The 20,239-nt window shown below is 59.4% G+C and overlaps 4 protein-coding genes across 4 annotated transcripts; 3 read left to right on the forward strand and 1 right to left on the reverse strand.

Moving 5' to 3' along the window:
* Nucleotides 1–7,575: 7,575 nt before the first annotated feature.
* Nucleotides 7,576–8,321, forward strand: LOC144095078 (histone H3). The gene has a single exon (XM_077628876.1). It carries the CDS (start codon nucleotides 7,675–7,677, stop codon nucleotides 8,083–8,085), a length of 411 nt encoding a protein of 136 aa, XP_077485002.1. The 5' UTR covers nucleotides 7,576–7,674; the 3' UTR covers nucleotides 8,086–8,321.
* Nucleotides 8,322–8,356: 35 nt separating this feature from the next.
* On the reverse strand, nucleotides 8,357–9,525 carry LOC144094268 (histone H2A-like). Its single transcript, XM_077628201.1, has one exon. The coding sequence runs from the start codon at nucleotides 9,388–9,390 to the stop codon at nucleotides 9,016–9,018; it is 375 nt and encodes a 124-aa protein (XP_077484327.1). The 5' UTR covers nucleotides 9,391–9,525; the 3' UTR covers nucleotides 8,357–9,015.
* A 128-nt stretch (nucleotides 9,526–9,653) lies between these two features.
* LOC144094269 (histone H2B) lies at nucleotides 9,654–10,383 on the forward strand. The gene has a single exon (XM_077628202.1). It carries the CDS (start codon nucleotides 9,674–9,676, stop codon nucleotides 10,046–10,048), a length of 375 nt encoding a protein of 124 aa, XP_077484328.1. The 5' UTR covers nucleotides 9,654–9,673; the 3' UTR covers nucleotides 10,049–10,383.
* Nucleotides 10,384–12,121: 1,738 nt separating this feature from the next.
* On the forward strand, nucleotides 12,122–12,771 carry LOC144094270 (histone H4). The gene has a single exon (XM_077628203.1). It carries the CDS (start codon nucleotides 12,151–12,153, stop codon nucleotides 12,460–12,462), a length of 312 nt encoding a protein of 103 aa, XP_077484329.1. The 5' UTR covers nucleotides 12,122–12,150; the 3' UTR covers nucleotides 12,463–12,771.
* Nucleotides 12,772–20,239: the final 7,468 nt, after the last annotated feature.

A 20,239-nucleotide genomic window follows, 5' to 3' on the forward strand; every position in this document is an offset into this window, starting at 1 on the left:
CAGATATGCACATCCTGGCCTATGCTATGCAAGGAAAACGACAGGGCAGTGGATATAAAGCACTTTTCTTTCTATTTTTTTCAATTGGCCGCAGTCAGTTGATCTAACCCAGGCATGCACTTCCGTTTGTTTCTAAGGTGACCGCAGGAAGTACACCTCAATTACGGAGAGATGGGATGCATTCTTTACGCGCGCTGCTCTTGCTCACTAACCTTGCCTGCCTAGTACTCGAAGCATATTGTCCCGCAGATGCAGGAGAGCTTTTAGGCATTTATGCGCGGCTTCCGTGCACTGCACTGTGCCCAGTTCTTTCTGTGCAGTAAATAGTAAATTGGTTCATCTCTTGCGGTGGTTTGCGAGCTTGGCGCCCGGGGAGTTTTTTTTTTTTTCGCAATCCCGTTGCTCTTTGTCTCCAAGACAAGAAAGCCTCTAACTGATAGCGTTGTGCGCATACCTATCCAGCGAAGCGCATGAACTTCGCAGGCGGCTGTGAGAAGTAGTGGGTCTTCGTTTTGCTCCGCACTTTTGTCTTCTCCGCTGGCGTTGAACCTTCTATGATTGCTTTCCAGTAATGCGGCCTAACTCGGCCAACAATCGCCGCTTTTTTTTTACACGCGCGACAGTCTGTTCTACACCAGTAACGGCACGTGCTTTTCAGGCATGCGGCGGCGACACACTGTAAGGTATCCACATCCAAGCTTGGGAAAGCAGCCACAGTGCCTGGGCAGGGAGAAAAAGTGCCTTTTATAAAATTGCACGCCACCACTTTAATCTTTACACTCGCCTCTCACATTCATTCGCTCATGCCGACCGCAGTGCACTTAACAATTTTGGTTGCTGCCTCCTTCCTTTGCCTATTGAAATGAGCCAACAAACAGCGAAAATAATTACTTTCTCCTCCTCAACTAAAGTTCAGTTCTATACTCAGAATGTCTCCCGGAGCATTCATTGCTTGCTGTCGCGCTAGTAGCTTCGCCTTTCTTTTCGAAAGACTCATTGCCCGGTATGTCCAAGAAGACAAGCTCGTTGCAGTGCGCTAACGCCACACGGAACGACCCGCAACCGCGTCGACACCCTGGTGTGGTGGCAAAGTCGACGCTGCCGCGTACGCCCGGCTCCTGCCAGAGGGCTGCTTTTGCTGTGCGGGCAAACCTAAAGGATAGGCGCACCGTAATCTTGCGCTAGACCACGGTTCCACACCCACTTGTCTCACCTTTGCCAGGCGCGAAACCAACGCGCGCTCGAAAAGTATATATATATAGTGATTATTTATTTAAAATAACAAAAAGGAAGGTAAAAGATGTTTGCTCACCCCGGCATCTGCCATCACTAAACGGCGGCACCTGAGCTGGGGTAGCGGAAATATAGGATAGCAGGCAGTTTGAAGAAGTGAAAGAAAAGAGGTGAGGGGATAGCAGGAAAGAGATAGGGGTGAGGGCATATATACACTATTTACAAGTAAAAAGTTCCGGCCGCGCGCGTTCAGCCGCCGCGGCCGCCGGGTGGGAGAGGGGGGTGTCGCCGATGAGGAGGCGGCCTGCTTCGTTGGGCAGGAGGCGGCCGGCTGCGTTGGGTCGCCGCGTCGTCTCCAAGGGGGGAGGTGCCCGTGACGTCGCCGCCAGGCGCCGCCTGGAATGCAGATGGCTGCGCGCGTGCGCCAACAACCGAAACCACCGCGACACACGCGCACAGCACTTGTTCACAACAGCTGGTGTGGGGCGGCCAGCTGTTTTAAGCGTCCGAGGTAGCACAAGCGGAGCGTTTCGTCACTGCCTAACACTACCTGGCGCAGAACAGACGGGACGTCAGGCCCGTCTGTTCGAGAAAAGCACACAAGCTCACCATTGTTCGCTCACGGGTACGCGCACTGCCCTGCGGCCACAACAGCGTCTTGAGCGAGTCTGGTAGGATGCCCAGCGCCCTGTAGGCCGCGAGCATATCACGACGAGCGTCGGCGAACGCGGTGCAGCGAAGTAGCAGATGTTCCAGTGTCTCCACTGCACCGCATCTAACACACACTTCGCTCGTCGCTAGTCCGTGGCGCACCCGTCGGTCCCCAGGCCACACGCAGCCGATGCGCGCGCGGAGGATCATTGCGCGTTGCGTCCGCGAGAGGGCGCGGCAGCCGTTGATGCTTGGAATGCGCTCACCTCCCGCGATGCGTGGGTCGGGGTGCTGCTGTCGGAGATGATCTTGTATGACCGCTCGCACGTCCTCCAGCGCTAGCGGGGGATCGCTCGGAGGTAGTTGATGTGCGGCGGTCGCAAGTTCGTCGGCCTCCTCGTTTCCCGCGATGCCGCAGTGACCGGGCACCCACTGCACGCGCACAACACATCCTTGCTGTGCAAGGCGCTCGATGCTTGCGCGAATGCCGCGCACTAGGGGGGTACCGCGGCCGATGCACTGTAGGCGGGTGAGGGCGGTGCGGGAGTCGCAGAGCAGAGCACTCCTGGGTGGCGGAGGTGCGATGGAGAGCAGCAGGTCCAGGCCCAGGTTTATCCCCATCAGCTCCGCCGTGGTAGAGGATCCCAGGAAGTTGGCGTGGGTCTGGCTGTGCAGTCGCAGGGCTGGGATGGTAGCCGCCGCTGCGATGGAGCGGCTGTCGCGTACCACTGAGCCGTCTGTGTACACGAGGACATGGCCCTGAAGATCCTCGTGTATGACGGCTCTGGTCAGCTGCTGCACAGCGCAGAGGGGCGTGCTCCGCTTTCCCGCGATGCCGACGATCTCGCGTTGTATCTCCGAGGCAGCAGGCCATGGCTGGCAGGGGCCGTAGGGGGGGGCGGCTTCTGTCAGGCGCTCGTAGTCCAAAAGCGCCGCACCCATTTGCGAGCGTGGGTGCGTGCGCATTCGTTGCAATAGCGGGCCGCCGTCCGGTGCGCGATGCAAACGGTCAATGTGGTGCAGTGCCCTGCGCGCCGCTTGGAGCTGAAGCGGCCATGCTCCTGCCTCGGCCAGTGTTGCGGCGCACTGCGAGTCCTTCGGCAGGCCGAGGCACACGCGCAGGGACTTGCGGTGCTGGAGTTCAAGCTTCCTCCAGCACGGTTTGCGCACCGAGACGAGCGGCAACGCGTAGAGTGCCGCCCCCAATGCTGCGGCGTTGTATAGTCGCAGCGCGGCTTGCTGGCTGATGCCATGGCCTCGAGCGGTGAGCTTGTGTACGGCGGCGGTGATCCTCTTCATCTGCAAACAGGCCTTGGTCGCCGCGGGGCGGAAGGAGAGGCGCCAGTCGATGTCCAAGCCGAGGTACCGCACCGATTTGCGCCAAGGAATCGGAGTCCCGCCCAGCGACAGTGGCGCAGGGCGCGCGCGCGAGCGCGAAACGCAAGCCATGGCTACCGTTTTGCTCGCGCACAGCGACAGACCTATGCCGTCCAAGCGGGCGTCGATTGCTGTCAGCGCTCCCTGAAGACACTCCCGCACGCGGAGCGCCTCGCCCGGTGGCCCCCGGCACCACAGCGCTATGTCGTCCGCGTATATGGACATGTACACGTGGTGTCGGCCGCTCGCGGGGAGGCAGGCCGGCACCACCGACATGGCCACATTGAACAGAAACGGTGACAAGACAGAGCCCTGCGGCACGCCCAGTTCCACCGGACGAGGCTCGGAGAACTTGCCCCCTACTCTCACGCGCATAGTGCGCCCCGTCAGGAAGCCGCGAACATAATGCAACAAGCGCCCGCTCACACCGGCTCCTTCGAGCGCCGCGAGAATTGGTGCGCGGTGGACGTTGTCAAAAGCGCTCGAGACGTCCAGCAACAGCAGCAGCGCGACCTGTTTTGCCGCCCTGGCGTGCTCCAGCGCTGTGACAACGTCCGAAATCGAATCTGCCGTGCACCGCATCCCGCGGAAACCCGTCTGCCGCTCGTCAAACAAATCAGCATCCGCGGCTCGCTCGTTCAAACGCTGCAACGCCATATGCTCCATGAGCTTACCCACTGCCGATGTTAGTGCCACTGGACGGTATCCGTTCAGCTCCGTGGGTGGGCGCCCAGGCTTGCGAATGGGACAGACGACCGCTGTGCGCCAGTCCTCCGGTAGTTCCCCGCGTTCCCACACCAGGTTGATCTGCTGCAGGAGGATCTGTCGTTGCCTCGCATCCAGGTTTCGTAGCATTTGGTAGGTCACCCCGTCCAGGCCGGGCGCCGACCGACGGCGGCAGCGCTGCAGCGCGTTATTCAACTCCGCCGCGGTGAACAGGGCGTCGCAGGGGCCTTCCGAGGTGACGGGGGAGGGAGGGGCGCCGCATCCGGGGCTCTCGAGCGCAGCTTTGCTAGCTGCGCCTGCGGGGCTGAGCGGCGCGAACCGGTCGGCGAACCGCTCAGCGAGCTCTTCGTCGCTGAGCCCGCTGTATATTGCCAGTGCAGCAAGCGGCTGCGGGTTTGCCTGAGGTTCCGTGATGCGCCGCAAGGTGTCGAATAGCCTCCGCGAGCTTGCGTCTTCCTCCATCCTTTGACATAATGAAGCCCACTGGCGACGGTAAAGTTTGTTGGAGTGGCGCCGCGCTTTCGCGTCCAGGCGGTTGTATATTGTCCAGTCGGCGGCCCTGTCGGTCCGTCGTGCCCTTCGCTCTGCGCGGTCCCTTTGCTCGCGCAGCTCAAGCAGTCTGTTGTCTGGTGCGGGCTGGCCCGCCCGCACCTCTGCTTTTCGGGTTGCTGCGAGGGCACTTCGGACCAAGCTGGTGAAAAAGGGCGCGCCTGAGGCAGCCGCCTCGTCTACTGCCTGCCTGAACGCGCTCCAGTTCACGATGGAGTAGGTGCGTTTAGCGCGGGCCTCCGCCGCAGTGGGTTCGATCAGGATGGAGTAGTGATCCGAGCCCCAGAGAGATGGTGATCGGTGCCATGTCGCCTCAATGCCTCTGGATGCGAAGGCAACGTCGATGCAGGAGCCTGGTGTTCCGCGTCGTCGGAAGGTGGGCTCGCCGGTGTTCAAGGCGATGAGTCCCAGCTGCGTTGCTGCGTCGTGCAGGTCGTCTCCTCGCGCTGAATGGTGGGCACTGCCCCACGCACTGTGATGGGCGTTAAAATCACCGCAGATGATCTGGCGTGGGGCACAACACGAAGACACTGCACGAAAACACAGCGCGTTCCACGCGACAGCTGGGCGCACGTAAACACAAGCCACCGACGTGTCAACACCACCGACGCGCACTGTCACCACCACGCACTCCTGAGCATCGGTTGTCGCCGCCGCCGAACCGACGAAAGTATGTTTCACATCCCGCCGCACATACACCGCACACCTCGATTTCCCAGGCCGATGGGAGTGGTCATCACAGGGCACTGCAGCACAGGACTTCTCCTCACATTTGGTTGGCGAGTGGTAGCCGATGTATCCGGGTAGTCGCCTTTGGGGCTCCTCCTCGTGGACCCGCACGTACGTCTCCTGCAGCGCGATAACCTCCGGTGCGCTTTCCGCGATGCGCACGCGGAGTTCAGAGTACCGCGCCGCAAGGGAGCGCACGTTCCACTGCAGGACTGTGGGGATCCGAGGCGAAGCCCGGCGACTAGCCATGATTGTTGGCGTCCTGTAGAGGAGAGCCTGCAGCTTCTAAGCAGGCCCGGCGTCCGTCTGAGCCCTCCGGGAGCAGCGAGCTGAGCGCCCGCAGTGCGAGCTTCAGCTTCGCGATTTCGGTGTCGCGTGCATCCGGAGGCTGGCCTGGGAACTTTGCTGCGGGAGGAGGCGGTGCCTGGCGGGATGTGCGCGGGTCCGGTCTCTGCCGGCCCCGCTGCAGGGGCTGCTGGCTGTGCTGGCTGCGTCCACTGGACACCACCTGCGCATATGAAAGAGCGCCAGGCGGTGAAGTGCGGTGCTGCTGGGTGGCCTGGGGCGCCATTTCCGCTGTCACCACGGCCCGGACCGCGCGCCGAGACAGTGGCACGTGCGAAGTGGCGAGCAGGGTGGCCACATGTCTCTCGCGCTGCCAGTGGGGGCACGCGGGGTCCGTGGCCGCGTGTTGCCCGCCGCAATTCAGGCAGCGCGGCTTGCGACTCGGACAGGCGCCCTGATCGTGGGGGCCCCCGCAGCGAATGCAGCGGTCTGGAGCACGGCAGGCTCCGGTGGTATGGCCCAGCCCGCCGCATTTACCGCACTGCAGTGGTCGAGGTCTGCAGGCTCGCACAGCCAGGCGCCTCCTGCAAATAGAAATGTGTGCCGGTGGCACCGGCGTCGCAAATCTGACAGTCAGGGTGCTGTCAGATAGCGACGCCGACACGATCGGCACCGTTGATTCGGTCGCGGCGAGCAGCTCGGCCACCGTCCGGCGTCCGTCTACCCCGAAAACGAGGCCGGAGCAGTGGTTGCGGGGGGCTGGCTCCCTTGCGGTGACTGCCACCCCGCGGATGACAGAGAGAGCGAGCAGCTCGCGCAGGGTGCCCGCGTTCGCGACGTCCACGGCCACAACACCGCGCCGAGTGTTGGCGCGGACGGCCAGGACACCAGGCCGTGGTCCCAGCTCCTCCGCCAGCTCCCATCCCTGCTCCCGGGAGAAGGCCGCGTCCCGCTGGGCTGGCCGGTACAGGACGGTCCCGTGGACGTTGTTGGCGACCTGCACCGCAGTGGCAGCCCTAGCGAGGGCAGCCCCGCGTCGCCGCCGCGCCCGAGGGGTCACCTGCTTCCACGGGATAAGCCGCTCGGGAGCAGTTTCGTGCTGAGCCGCCCCGGCCGCCGGGGCTGGAGAGGGGGTGACGCCGGTGGGAAGGCGGAGGGAGAGAGCGTGGCCCGGTGCGCTCGGCTGGTCCCGGCTGCGCTGGGTTGCCGCTGCTTCTCCAAGGAGGGGGGGCGCCGCGGTGCCCGTGACGTCACCGGTGACGTCGGTGGAGTCGCCGCCGCTGGGTGCCGCTTGGAGCGCAGGTGGCGAGGGGGGGCAGCCGGTTCTGCTGCAGGCCGTCTGGAATGCGGGAGGCGAGGGGAGGCGGCAGGCAGCAAGCCGCTTGTCCCGTCCACGTGCTTCGCGACTGCTGCGGCGGCCATGGCTGCCTTCCGTGCCGCTCGCTGGGGAAGGCGAGCGATGGCGCTTGCGGACAGCACTCTCGTCCATGGCCTCGGATTCCGGGGCCAGCACCTCGACCACGCTCTCGGCACCGGTCTCCGGGGCCCCGCTGGTGTTCGCGGGACGGTCCGCCGTCGCTGCCATGGCCGCAGGTGTCGGTGCAGCAGTAGCACGTGGTGCCTGCATTCCAACAGGGAGATGCGGGGCCTGCACGAGCGCGGCCGCCCGATCAGGCGAGAAGCCCGCCTGCTGTAAACCCACGATCGCTCGCTCCAAGGCCACCAGCAGCGTGCTCAGGGTGGCGCGGTCACGGGCACTGTCTCCTACGCTCCACGAACGCGGCATCCTGCGCATCGTGCTCGGTGCAGCTGCCCTAGCATTTTCGCACGTGGGCTCCATGGTGGAGCCCCCAAACAAAAAATAGGCCTATCGGCCCCACCGCACCAGCTCCGAAAAATACGTCCTCTCTCTTCGGAAGCCAGAGGGAGCCTCTCGAAAAGTAGTATTTCCAGCATTCTGGCGGCCGCCGCAGAACGGAGGGAAGCTATCGGTCCGTCAGCGGGGACCAATCGGGTCGGAGAGAGGGCGCGAGGGAGCAGCGCCGCCGCGCGGCGCGGAACACAGTCTCTCGCCGCCCGTCTCCGAAGGCAGTCCGTCCGTTACCAGCGTCCGCGTCCGGCACCATGGCTCGCACGAAGCAAACCGCGCGCAAGAGCACCGGTGGCAAGGCCCCCCGCAAGCAGCTGGCCACAAAGGCTGCTCGTAAGAGTGCGCCAGCTACCGGAGGCGTGAAGAAGCCTCACAGATATAGGCCTGGCACCGTGGCACTTCGTGAAATTCGCCGATACCAAAAATCGACCGAACTTCTCATCCGCAAGCTGCCCTTCCAGCGCCTGGTGAGAGAAATCGCTCAGGACTTCAAGACCGACCTGCGCTTCCAGAGCTCGGCCGTCATGGCACTTCAGGAGGCCAGCGAGGCATACCTGGTCGGTCTCTTCGAGGACACCAACCTGTGCGCGATCCACGCCAAGCGCGTCACCATCATGCCGAAGGATATCCAGCTGGCGAGGCGCATCCGCGGCGAGCGCGCCTAGAGCGCAGTGGCGCCCGGCACTTGGCGCCGCCGCCGCCGCCGCAGCAACGCATCACAACGGTCCTTCTCAGGACCACCCAAATGTTTGCTTTGGCCACGGGCGCACGAAACCGAGCTCCGAACCCGGCCGGTCCCTCTCTCTCGAACACTGCGTTTCGCAGCTGCTGGAAAACGAGGTGAGTTGTTGAAAGCCATGGCCCTGGCGTCTTCCGCGGGCTCGCGCTTGTAAATAACATCATTGCACAAGTCACGCGCGCGCGCCCAGTTTTGTGGGGGTAAATGCGGCGCTGGGCGCGCAAGTGAATGCAGCACGCGCCGCCTACATTAGGTGCACCTTGATACGCCGCGTACGTATTTATTGCTGTGTGAATAGTTTCTGTCGATATTACCGTCCGCTCACCTATTTTATTTCGTGTCTGCATTCTGCCTGCTGTGGCTTATTTCCGCTGTCCCAGTTCACGTCCTTCGGTATCTATGGCAGATGCCCGCGGTGGCGAAAAAAAAAAAAAAATCCCGTCCCTTGTTCTCTATTACTGTCTCAGTAAAGCCACTTCGTCATTCTCTCTAGCGCTGCTATGTGAAACCCCTGCTAGGGAACTGCCAAAAAAAAAAAACAATGCGCTGGTCATGCCCCTTATTAACGCTCTACTGGCCTCCTGCTAGCGACTGGGCCAGGAAAAGGAAAGGAAGAAGGGGCCGATAAAACTAAATAAAAGCCAACCTGTGTGCGGCGCGCAGTGAGGCAAACACTTTGAAAAAACAGCCAGCGTGAGAGGGACGCAGCGGTCCAGAGCAAATAAAAAAAACAAAACCCAAAGGTATCACACAGCGAGGCCCCGCCGTGGCAGGCAGTTGGTTGGTCCTGATAAGGACCGTTAGTTGGGCGCTGCTGATGCGGCGGGCGCGCCTCCACAGACGTGCGGTAGACCGCTCACGCCTTCTTCTCGGTCTTCTTGGGGAGCAACACGGCCTGGATGTTGGGCAAGACGCCGCCCTGGGCGATGGTAACTCCCGAGAGCAGCTTGTTCAGCTCCTCGTCGTTTCGGATGGCCAGCTGCAGGTGGCGCGGAATGATTCTGGTCTTCTTGTTGTCCCGAGCAGCGTTGCCCGCCAGCTCGAGCACCTCGGCGGCCAGGTATTCGAGGACGGCGGCCAGGTAAACGGGGGCGCCCGCTCCGACGCGCTCCGCGTAGTTGCCCTTACGCAAGAGACGGTGAATTCGACCCACGGGGAACTGCAGTCCCGCGCGGCTCGAGCGGGTCTTGCTCTTGCCCTTGGCCTTGCCTCCTTTTCCGCGACCTGACATGGTGACTTCTGTTGTACGCTCGAGAAAGAACGGGGAACGCCGCGTGCGAGAACAGACAGGAACGGGCTGCTGCTTGATACTACGAACCTCGAGAGCGCGCCGCGATACCGCGACGGGAGCGCTGGAGGGAGGGTGAGGAGGCCGCGACGCGTCGACCAATCGCGCGGCGGCCTGGCTCCGGTCGCTTGAACACCACGGTGCCAGTATAAAAACGCCGCGCGCCCCTGCGCGCGCGTTCTTTCGACACCGTCCGTCTCCCCGAGCGCAGTCGTAACTGATCGTCATGCCCCCTCAACCGTCGGGAAAGGCCGTGAAGAAGGCCGGAAAGGCGCAGAAGAATGTGCGCGCAACCGACAAGAAGAAGAAGAAGCGCCGCAGGAAGGAGAGCTTCTCCATCTACATCTATAAGGTGCTCAAGCAGGTGCATCCGGACACTGGAGTATCCAGCAAGGCCATGTCCATCATGAACAGCTTCGTGAACGACATCTTCGAGCGCATCGCGGCCGAGTCCTCTCGCCTGGCCCACTACAACAAGCGCTCGACCATCACGAGCCGGGAGATCCAAACTGCGGTGCGTCTCTTGCTGCCTGGCGAGCTGGCCAAGCACGCCGTGTCCGAAGGCACCAAGGCTGTCACCAAGTACACCAGCTCCAAGTAGGCGGCACATCGCGCTCGTCGCCAGTCGTCCCCCCCAACAACCTCAACGGCTCTTTTCAGAGCCAACCAAAGTGTTTGCATCGTCGAGTCTGCAGGTAGCGGCGCGATGCTCCGGGCCCCTTTCTCTCTCTGTGTTTTGATTGTTTAAGTTGTTTTCTTCATTAGCATGTAGCCTCGAGAAATGGATATCAGGCGGTTGAAATAGCAGCGGTTTTGCTTAGGCAGCATGCAATACAGCCAGATTGTTAAAGAACAATATTTCGAATTAGTTGTAGGAGAACTGTAAAGGAAATATATATGTATGTATGCATGTGAATACTCATCCGCATGAGCACGTAAGAGAGAAGAAAAAAAAAGAAGCTTCTACCTATTATATGCTTGCTTAAGTGTGACGGCAGGAGGTAATTTATTGCGGAATTCCCCCGGTTTGGGTTTGTGTGGATATTTGGCCTTAAGAAGAGGTTATCGTTTCGTGGCCGCAACACGTGCCTGCGGACGTCGGGGAGGCCACTGTGTTCCCTCAGTCTGTTCTTAGGAAATTCGAAAGGAAAACAGTTTGCCACCCGTGGCGTGCCCCATCTGGCCAGCGGTATTCGAAGGGAGGGAGGAAGTACTTACGTACAGCTGTAAGGGTTACATACACCAATGTGCAGGACGTAGAACTGGGCAGTACAGTGCGGCGGACGTAGCTGTAGCAAATCAGTCCGCAGAGAAGCCACGCTTCACACTGGCCACCGGGCGAGCGCGCACTCGCAGAATATGAAGCGCTACAAGCACAATTTGCTGTGTCGTTAGTAATGTGCGTGTCCCCCAGCGCGTGCGGCGCGCCCGCGTTTTTGTTTTCTTTTTTTTTTCCCCGGTAAGAACGGCGAAAAATTCCGACGCTGGCAGCTGTTTGGTACCTTCTTTGGCTTCTTGCGGCCGATGCTGTCGTGCCAGATAGAGCAAGTAAGTCCTCGAACACGAGCAGATTATCGTATCGCGCGTGTGCACAATAGCCTGGCAATGGTCGGAAAACTGAAAGCGACGCTCGCACAGCTCGGGTTCGATCCAGCGAGCCGAAAGTGGGAAGAGAGGTGGTGAGACATTTGTTCTATGTGGCTGGAAAATTTTAAAGCTGTGCATTGGTTACTTTTTGAGATAAACGTATTTCTATGTAGTCCGCAAGAGAAACTGGTCGTTTCTCGGCATCCTGGCGACCGGGAGAGGAGGGGGAGCGAGGTACGTGCGCCGCGAACGGCCGTAGTCGCCCTCTCAAGGGCCCGCTCCGATGTGGTCACGGACACGGTGAAGTGTGTGCGGGAAGTTGGGGACACACACACACGATAAGTGAGTGCTTAATTTCCCCTTAGCAATGCACGTTTTGAGAACGGGCAGGTTTTGAGGACAAAAAAAAAAAACCGCTTCTGCAGCTTCACAAGTCGCGAAACCCGCTAATTGTTGGTAGCGCCAGCAATGACGGTGTCCTTGGTGTGTCTTTAAGGGGCGCGCGATTTAACGGTGTAAACTCTCCCCTGCCAGTGGGGGGGGGGGGGCAGCAAACAGAAACCACGCGCACCTGTTTGCTTGCAACGCAGGCACGCACGAAAAAAAAAAAGACTGACAGCAGCAACGACTAGGCATCAAGTATTTTTTTTTTCCATGCAAACGGAGCAGGCATGACCAAATATCGGTTATACAGCCACTATTGCGAAGTATAGGAGGTGCGCTTCGTTTTCCATTGTTTGCTATTTCCGTTTTTTTTTTTCTTGCGCGGTGGGGGGTCGCGTGATGCAGAATGGGGCAGTCTTCGCGTTGCTTGGTTGTTTACGTGTGCGCCTTGATGCGGTCGTTTTGGCTACCTTGCTGGCGGCGCGGCAGCCCTCCGAGAGGGCTCAGTAGTGCTAGCGAGCCGGCGCTTGCGGAGGCGGACTCTCATTGGTCGAGGCGCCGCAGCGAATGGCGGCTTCGCGCTGCCAGCACCACAGGCCGCCGAGCGCCACGAGGCCAACATAAGTTGGGGCCAGTATCCCCCTCCCCAGAATATCCCATAGTACCAACCACCACCACCACCACCATTCCCCGTTCTCGCCTCGGAGTGTACACTTCGTCGTCGGCACCATCATGTCTGGTCGCGGAAAAGGTGGCAAGGGACTCGGCAAGGGAGGCGCGAAGCGCCATCGCAAGGTATTGCGAGACAACATCCAGGGCATCACCAAGCCCGCCATCCGTCGTCTGGCGCGCCGAGGCGGTGTCAAGCGCATCTCGGGCCTGATCTACGAGGAGACCCGCGGCGTGTTGAAAGTGTTCCTCGAGAATGTGATCCGGGACGCCGTCACGTACACGGAGCACGCTAAGCGCAAGACTGTCACCGCCATGGATGTGGTCTACGCGCTGAAGCGTCAGGGCCGCACTCTGTACGGCTTCGGAGGCTAGTCCGTCCACCGTGTGCCGTCTGGACTTCGGCGTCGTGCAAGCACCCTTCTCGCGAAAAACAGCCCTCTTTAGGGCTACCCAACTGCTGCATGGGCAGCCGCTGGTCATGCGAACCAGAGCTCCGGTTCTCGTGTGTCCCTCTCTCCCCTTTGTTTTGCTACCGTTTTCTGCATCCGTTTTTCCTTTCCTTGCGGCCTGCCACAGCGAGCGGATCACGACCGAACGGCAACCAGGAGTGGTCTCAGGTAAGCAGTTCCGTTCTTGACTCTGTGCAGTAGCGCGTGCAGTCAGTACTGTGAGTGTCGTCCGAGGGAGCATGCTCGCTGTTTGCCTAGTCAGTCACTGTCAAACGCAGTGGACGCAGTAAAACAAAGTGTGTGCTCGAATTTGCAAAGTCTTTCTGCATTGACCGTCTGGGATTCAAGTGAGGCGGTGTTCGAGAGGTGACCGTTCCAGAAGAGCACAGTTTTTTTTTTTCGCTTTAAATGCGGGGCCTCATGGAATTCGGGGTCAGGTATGCTCGACTTTGTGCCGTAGTGCGTGCAACAACAAGTAGGGTATGCGAAATGCAGAGCTTCGCAGTTGCGCATCACTCGTGTCCGCCTGCGAAATGATCACAGCTCGTTTGAATGTCGCGGAAAGAGCGACTGATAATGTTGGCTACCGCTTAAAAAAAGGGGGGGGGGGGGAATGCAAACAGAACGATTCGCCGAAGTCTGGTTAAGAGCGGAGATGCGAAGGTCCCTCTTTATTTTTTGGCCCATCGTGTTCTGCGTTGAAATTTTTTTGTGAAATGAAGGGCATTATAAAGTAGCCAATTACAGTTCCTACTCCCAACGTGACAGCGGCGGCGAGTTTTTTTGTTTTTTTCTTCTCCCGCACCAAGTTTACCCAACTCATCGGCGCAGAGCTGCGTTCCGAATCGAAATATTCAAGGCGGTGTAATGATTGCACTGCATTGCGTTTGGTCCAAAACCGTTACAGTTTTTCTCTATCGTAAATGTGGGGCGCTTTCTTGCCTGCAGGACATGTGGCCAGGTAATGCTATCACATTATTGAGCCCAAGTGTGCCATAAGGCTGTGCTAGTCAGCTTTACATGTCTGTGGCAGAAACACTGTTGGCGAATTTCAGCAGCCGTGCGCGCGTCAAAGAAAAAAAATTGGACGACTTGCAGCCATTCCTTGTATGCAGAGCGCCTCTCATAATCTGAAACCTGGAGGTAAACACACCTGGCCGAGAGACGTGCGAAATGGAGCATCGTGTTTCGTTTCCTGAATAGGCCTTTGTTCGTCAAATTGGGCTTCCAGAGTGTAACTCCAGATAAAAAACACAGGAATGAACGGGACGGACAAATTGCAAACCATTGCAGCACGCGAACAGCCCCTGCCTCAAGTGAAAAGGGGGAAAAGAAGCACACAGCTTGGTTGTCTGCATTCCAAGTGACTCAATGATTGGTTCTGTAGCGTGTTCCGCTGACCTGGAACAACATTGTAATGCTGGGGGGACTTAACTTTTTGTACACGACGGTGCGGACGTTCTCGTCACAGTCGACTTTAAGGAACCTGCAGGGTGGGATGAGCCGCCGAATGCCTCTTTAGTCTTGAGTCATTTTTTTTTTCTCCCCAGTTATGAGTACAATTAGATGATTTACCATCCCACTGGTGCACCGCTACAGACAGTTGTCCAAATTCATAGGAAGCGTTATTGCCTCCGACTGCCCAGTCGCTGTCCAATTTGTGTTTGCGACGATCACTTGCAGTGAATTATTATTATGAGACCACATTGTTGGAGCAGGTTCAATTCGTGAGTTTTTGACAGGCAGTACAGACACCGAAACGTACCTGTGAATAATAGCGTGCAAAAGCACTTCTCCCATGGAAACTGGAATATGCAGGATCTGTGTGGGAGCCTCATTGCAAAGAAAGGATGTAATGGAATAATACAAACGAGAGGACCCACCTTCCCTACTAACGCCTGAGAATGGAGTGCGCACACAAGAGCACAGGTGTAAAGTCAGTCGTCTCCAGTAAAGAGGAAAATTGGACTTGAACCTTTCCCTTAGGCCAATATTTTGTGCCACAGAACCCGACATGAATAGCTTTCTTTCTCTGCTTGCTGTAAAGGAGTCGTCTGAAAAGTTTCTAACGACTATGCAAAAAATCTAACTCTCTCAGGGTGAAAAAGCGCCGCGGGAAAAATCCACGTATTCATCATTTACCCGAGTCGGTTTTTGCTTCGCGCGGCAGCAGCAGTCGACTGCGCGACGCGGACTCTGCTGTCTCGGAGGCGGGTATACTTGCGCAGGCGACACGAAGGGGGCGCCGCAGCCCCGCGCTGCGCCGACTGTGTTGCGTTGGCAGGGAGGGAGGAGCAGCTCAGCTCCGGGCCTCAAGTATTCCGTTGCGTGGCAAGCGTTGGGCGCTTTAATGGGGGCTCGCACCCAGGCCGGTAGACGTCCTGCGCGAATTTTTGTTATTATTTTTGGTTTGCAAGCTAGAAGCGTCGGAACTGTGCCCGCAAATTTCGTTGCGGTGCGGCCGTAGCAGAGCGCTATTCTACGCGGGCCCCTACAGATATGCACATCCTGGCCTATGCTATGCAAGGAAAACGACAGGGCAGTGGATATAAAGCACTTTTCTTTCTATTTTTTTCAATTGGCCGCAGTCAGTTGATCTAACCCAGGCATGCACTTCCGTTTGTTTCTAAGGTGACCGCAGGAAGTACACCTCAATTACGGAGAGATGGGATGCATTCTTTACGCGCGCTGCTCTTGCTCACTAACCTTGCCTGCCTAGTACTCGAAGCATATTGTCCCGCAGATGCAGGAGAGCTTTTAGGCATTTATGCGCGGCTTCCGTGCACTGCACTGTGCCCAGTTCTTTCTGTGCAGTAAATAGTAAATTGGTTCATCTCTTGCGGTGGTTTGCGAGCTTGGCGCCCGGGGAGTTTTTTTTTTTTTCGCAATCCCGTTGCTCTTTGTCTCCAAGACAAGAAAGCCTCTAACTGATAGCGTTGTGCGCATACCTATCCAGCGAAGCGCATGAACTTCGCAGGCGGCTGTGAGAAGTAGTGGGTCTTCGTTTTGCTCCGCACTTTTGTCTTCTCCGCTGGCGTTGAACCTTCTATGATTGCTTTCCAGTAATGCGGCCTAACTCGGCCAACAATCGCCGCTTTTTTTTTACACGCGCGACAGTCTGTTCTACACCAGTAACGGCACGTGCTTTTCAGGCATGCGGCGGCGACACACTGTAAGGTATCCACATCCAAGCTTGGGAAAGCAGCCACAGTGCCTGGGCAGGGAGAAAAAGTGCCTTTTATAAAATTGCACGCCACCACTTTAATCTTTACACTCGCCTCTCACATTCATTCGCTCATGCCGACCGCAGTGCACTTAACAATTTTGGTTGCTGCCTCCTTCCTTTGCCTATTGAAATGAGCCAACAAACAGCGAAAATAATTACTTTCTCCTCCTCAACTAAAGTTCAGTTCTATACTCAGAATGTCTCCCGGAGCATTCATTGCTTGCTGTCGCGCTAGTAGCTTCGCCTTTCTTTTCGAAAGACTCATTGCCCGGTATGTCCAAGAAGACAAGCTCGTTGCAGTGCGCTAACGCCACACGGAACGACCCGCAACCGCGTCGACACCCTGGTGTGGTGGCAAAGTCGACGCTGCCGCGTACGCCCGGCTCCTGCCAGAGGGCTGCTTTTGCTGTGCGGGCAAACCTAAAGGATAGGCGCACCGTAATCTTGCGCTAGACCACGGTTCCACACCCACTTGTCTCACCTTTGCCAGGCGCGAAACCAACGCGCGCTCGAAAAGTATATATAGTGATTATTTATTTAAAATAACAAAAAGGAAGGTAAAAGATGTTTGCTCACCCCGGCATCTGCCATCACTAAACGGCGGCACCTGAGCTGGGGTAGCGGAAATATAGGATAGCAGGCAGTTTGAAGAAGTGAAACAAAAGAGGTGAGGGGATAGCAGGAAAGAGATAGGGGTGAGGGCATATATACACTATTTACAAGTCAAATGTTCCGGCCGCGCGCGTTCAGCCGCCGCGGCCGCCGGGTGGGAGAGGGGGGTGTCGCCGATGAGGAGGCGGCCTGCTTCGTTGGGCAGGAGGCGGCCGGCTGCGTTGGGTCGCCGCGTCGTCTCCAAGGGGGAGGTGCCCGTGACGTCGCCGCCAGGCGCCGCCTGGAATGCAGATGGCTGCGCGCGTGCGCCAACTAACCGAAACCACCGCGACACACGCGCACAGCACTTGTTCACAACAGCTGGTGTGGGGCGGCCAGCTGTTTTAAGCGTCCGAGGTAGCACAAGCGGAGCGTTCCGTCACTGCCTAACACTACCTGGCGCAGAACAGACGGGACGTCAGGCCCGTCTGTTCGAGAAAAGCACACAAGCTCACCATTGTTCGCTCACGGGTACGCGCACTGCCCTGCGGCCACAACAGCGTCTTGAGCGAGTCTGGTAGGATGCCCAGCGCCCTGTAGGCCGCGAGCATATCACGACGAGCGTCGGCGAACGCGGTGCAGCGAAGTAGCAGATGTTCCAGTGTCTCCACTGCACCGCATCTAACACACACTTCGCTCGTCGCTAGTCCGTGGCGCACCCGTCGGTCCCCAGGCCACACGCAGCCGATGCGCGCGCGGAGGATCATTGCGCGTTGCGCCCGCGAGAGGGCGCGGCAGCCGTTGATGCTTGGAATGCGCTCACCTCCCGCGATGCGTGGGTCGGGGTGCTGCTGTCGGAGATGATCATGGATGACCGCTCGCACGTCCTCCAGCGCTAGCGGGGGATCGCTCGGAGGTAGTTGATGTGCGGCGGTCGCAAGTTCGTCGGCCTCCTCGTTTCCCGCGATGCCGCAGTGACCGGGCACCCACTGCACGCGCACAACACATCCTTGCTGTGCAAGGCGCTCGATGTTTGCGCGAATGCCGCGCACTAGGGGGGTACCGCGGCCGATGCACTGTAGGCGGGTGAGGGCGTTGCGGGAGTCGCAGAGCAGAGCACTCCTGGGTGGCGGAGGGGCGATGGAGAGCAGCAGGTCCAGGCCCAGGTTTATCCCCATCAGCTCCGCCGTGGTAGAGGATCCCAGGAAGTTGGCGTGGGTCTGGCTGTGCAGTCGCAGGGCTGGGATGGTAGCCGCCGCTGCGATGGAGCGGCTGTCGCGGACCACTGAGCCGTCTGTGTACACGAGGACATGGCCCTGAAGATCCTCGTGAATGACGGCTCTGGTCAGCTGCTGCACAGCGCAGAGGGGCGTGCTCCGCTTTCCCGCGATGCCGACGATCTCGTGCTCTATCTCCGAGGCAGCAGGCCATGGCTGGCAGGGGCCGTAGGGGGGGGCGGCTTCTGTCAGGCGCTCGTAGTCCAAAAGCGCCGCACCCATTTGCGAGCGTGGGTGCGTGCGCATTCGTTGCAATAGCGGGCCGCCGTCCGGTGCGCGATGCAAACGGTCAATGTGGTGCAGTGCCCTGCGCGCCGCTTGGAGCTGAAGCGGCCATGCTCCTGCCTCGGCCAGTGTTGCGGCGCACTGCGAGTCCTTCGGCAGGCCGAGGCACACGCGCAGGGACTTGCGGTGCTGGAGTTCAAGCTTCCTCCAGCACGGTTTGCGCACCGAGACGAGCGGCAACGCGTAGAGTGCCGCCCCCAATGCTGCGGCGTTGTATAGTCGCAGCGCGGCTTGCTGGCTGATGCCATGGCCTCGAGCGGTGAGCTTGTGTACGGCGGCGGTGATCCTCTTCATCTGCAAACAGGCCTTGGTCGCCGCGGGGCGGAAGGAGAGGCGCCAGTCGATGTCCAAGCCAAGGTACCGCACCGATTTGCGCCAAGGAATCGGAGTCCCGCCCAGCGACAGTGGCGCAGGGCGCGCGCGCGAGCGCGAAACGCAAGCCATGGCTACCGTTTTGCCCGCGCACAGCGACAGACCTATGCCGTCCAAGCGGGCGTCGATTGCTGTCAGCGCTCCCTGAAGACACTCCCGCACGCGGAGCGCCTCGCCCGGTGGCCCCCGGCACCACAGCGCTATGTCGTCCGCGTATATGGACATGTACACGTGGTGTCGGCCGCTCGCGGGGAGGCAGGCCGGCACCACCGACATGGCCACATTGAACAGAAACGGTGACAAGACAGAGCCCTGCGGCACGCCCAGTTCCACCGGACGAGGCTCGGAGAACTTGCCCCCTACTCTCACGCGCATAGTGCGCCCCGTCAGGAAGCCGCGAACATAATGCAACAAGCGCCCGCTCACACCGGCTCCTTCGAGCGCCGCGAGAATTGGTGCGCGGTGGACGTTGTCAAAAGCGCTCGAGACGTCCAGCAGCAGCAGCAGCGCGACCTGTTTTGCCGCCCTGGCGTGCTCCAGCGCTGTGACAACGTCCGAAATCGAATCTGCCGTGCACCGCATCCCGCGGAAACCCGTCTGCCGCTCGTCAAACAAATCAGCATCCGCGGCTCGCTCGTTCAAACGCTGCAACGCCATATGCTCCATGAGCTTACCCACTGCCGATGTTAGTGCCACTGGACGGTATCCGTTCAGCTCCGTGGGTGGGCGCCCAGGCTTGCGAATGGGACAGACGACCGCTGTGCGCCAGTCCTCCGGTAGTTCCCCGCGTTCCCACACCAGGTTGATCTGCTGCAGGAGGATCTTTCGTTGCCTCGCATCCAGGTTTCGTAGCATTTGGTAGGTCACCCCGTCCAGGCCGGGCGCCGACCGACGGCGGCAGCGCTGCAGCGCGTTATTCAACTCCGCCGCGGTGAACAGGGCGTCGCAGGGGCCTTCCGAGGTGACGGGGGAGGGAGGGGCGCCGCATCCGGGGCTCTCGAGCGCAGCTTTGCTAGCTGCGCCTGCGGGGCTGTGCGGCGCAAACCGGTCGGCGAACCGCTCAGCGAGTTCTTCGTCGCTGAGCCCGCTGTATATTGCCAGTGCAGCAAGCGGCTGCGGGTTTGCCTGAGGTTCCGTGATGCGCCGCAAGGTGTCGAATAGCCTCCGCGAGCTTGCGTCTTCCTCCATCCTTTGGCATAATGAAGCCCACTGGCGACGGTAAAGTTTGTTGGAGTGGCGCCGCGCTTTCGCGTCCAGGCGGTTGTATATTGTCCAGTCGGCGGCCCTGTCGGTCCGTCGTGCCCTTCGCTCTGCGCGGTCCCTTTGATCGCGCAGCTCAAGCAGTCTGTTGTCTGGTGCGGGCTGGCCCGCCCGCACCTCTGCTTTTCGGGTTGCTGCGAGGGCACTTCGGACCAAGCTGGTGAAAAAGGGCGCGCCTGAGGCAGCCGCCTCGTCTACAGCCTGCCTGAACGCGCTCCAGTTCACGATGGAGTAGGTGCGTTTAGCGCGGGCCTCCGCCGCAGTGGGTTCGATCAGGATGGAGTAGTGATCCGAGCCCCAGAGAGATGGTGATCGGTGCCATGTCGCCTCAATGCCTCTGGATGCGAAGGCAACGTCGATGCAGGAGCCTGGTGTTCCGCGTCGTCGGAAGGTGGGCTCGCCGGTGTTCAAGGCGATGAGTCCCAGCTGCGTTGCTGCGTCGTGCAGGTCGTCTCCTCGCGCTGAATGGTGGGCACTGCCCCACGCACTGTGATGGGCGTTAAAATCACCGCAGATGATCTGGCGTGGGGCACAACACGAAGACACTGCACGAAAACACAGCGCGTTCCACGCGACAGCTGGGCGCACGTAAACACAAGCCACCGACGTGTCAACACCACCGACGCGCACTGTCACCACCACGCACTCCTGAGCATCGGTTGTCGCCGCCGCCGAACCGACGAAAGTAT

The sequence above is a fragment of the Amblyomma americanum genome, chromosome 6 (genome assembly GCF_052857255.1).
Source record: "Amblyomma americanum isolate KBUSLIRL-KWMA chromosome 6, ASM5285725v1, whole genome shotgun sequence".
Taxonomy (NCBI): domain Eukaryota; kingdom Metazoa; phylum Arthropoda; class Arachnida; order Ixodida; family Ixodidae; genus Amblyomma; species Amblyomma americanum.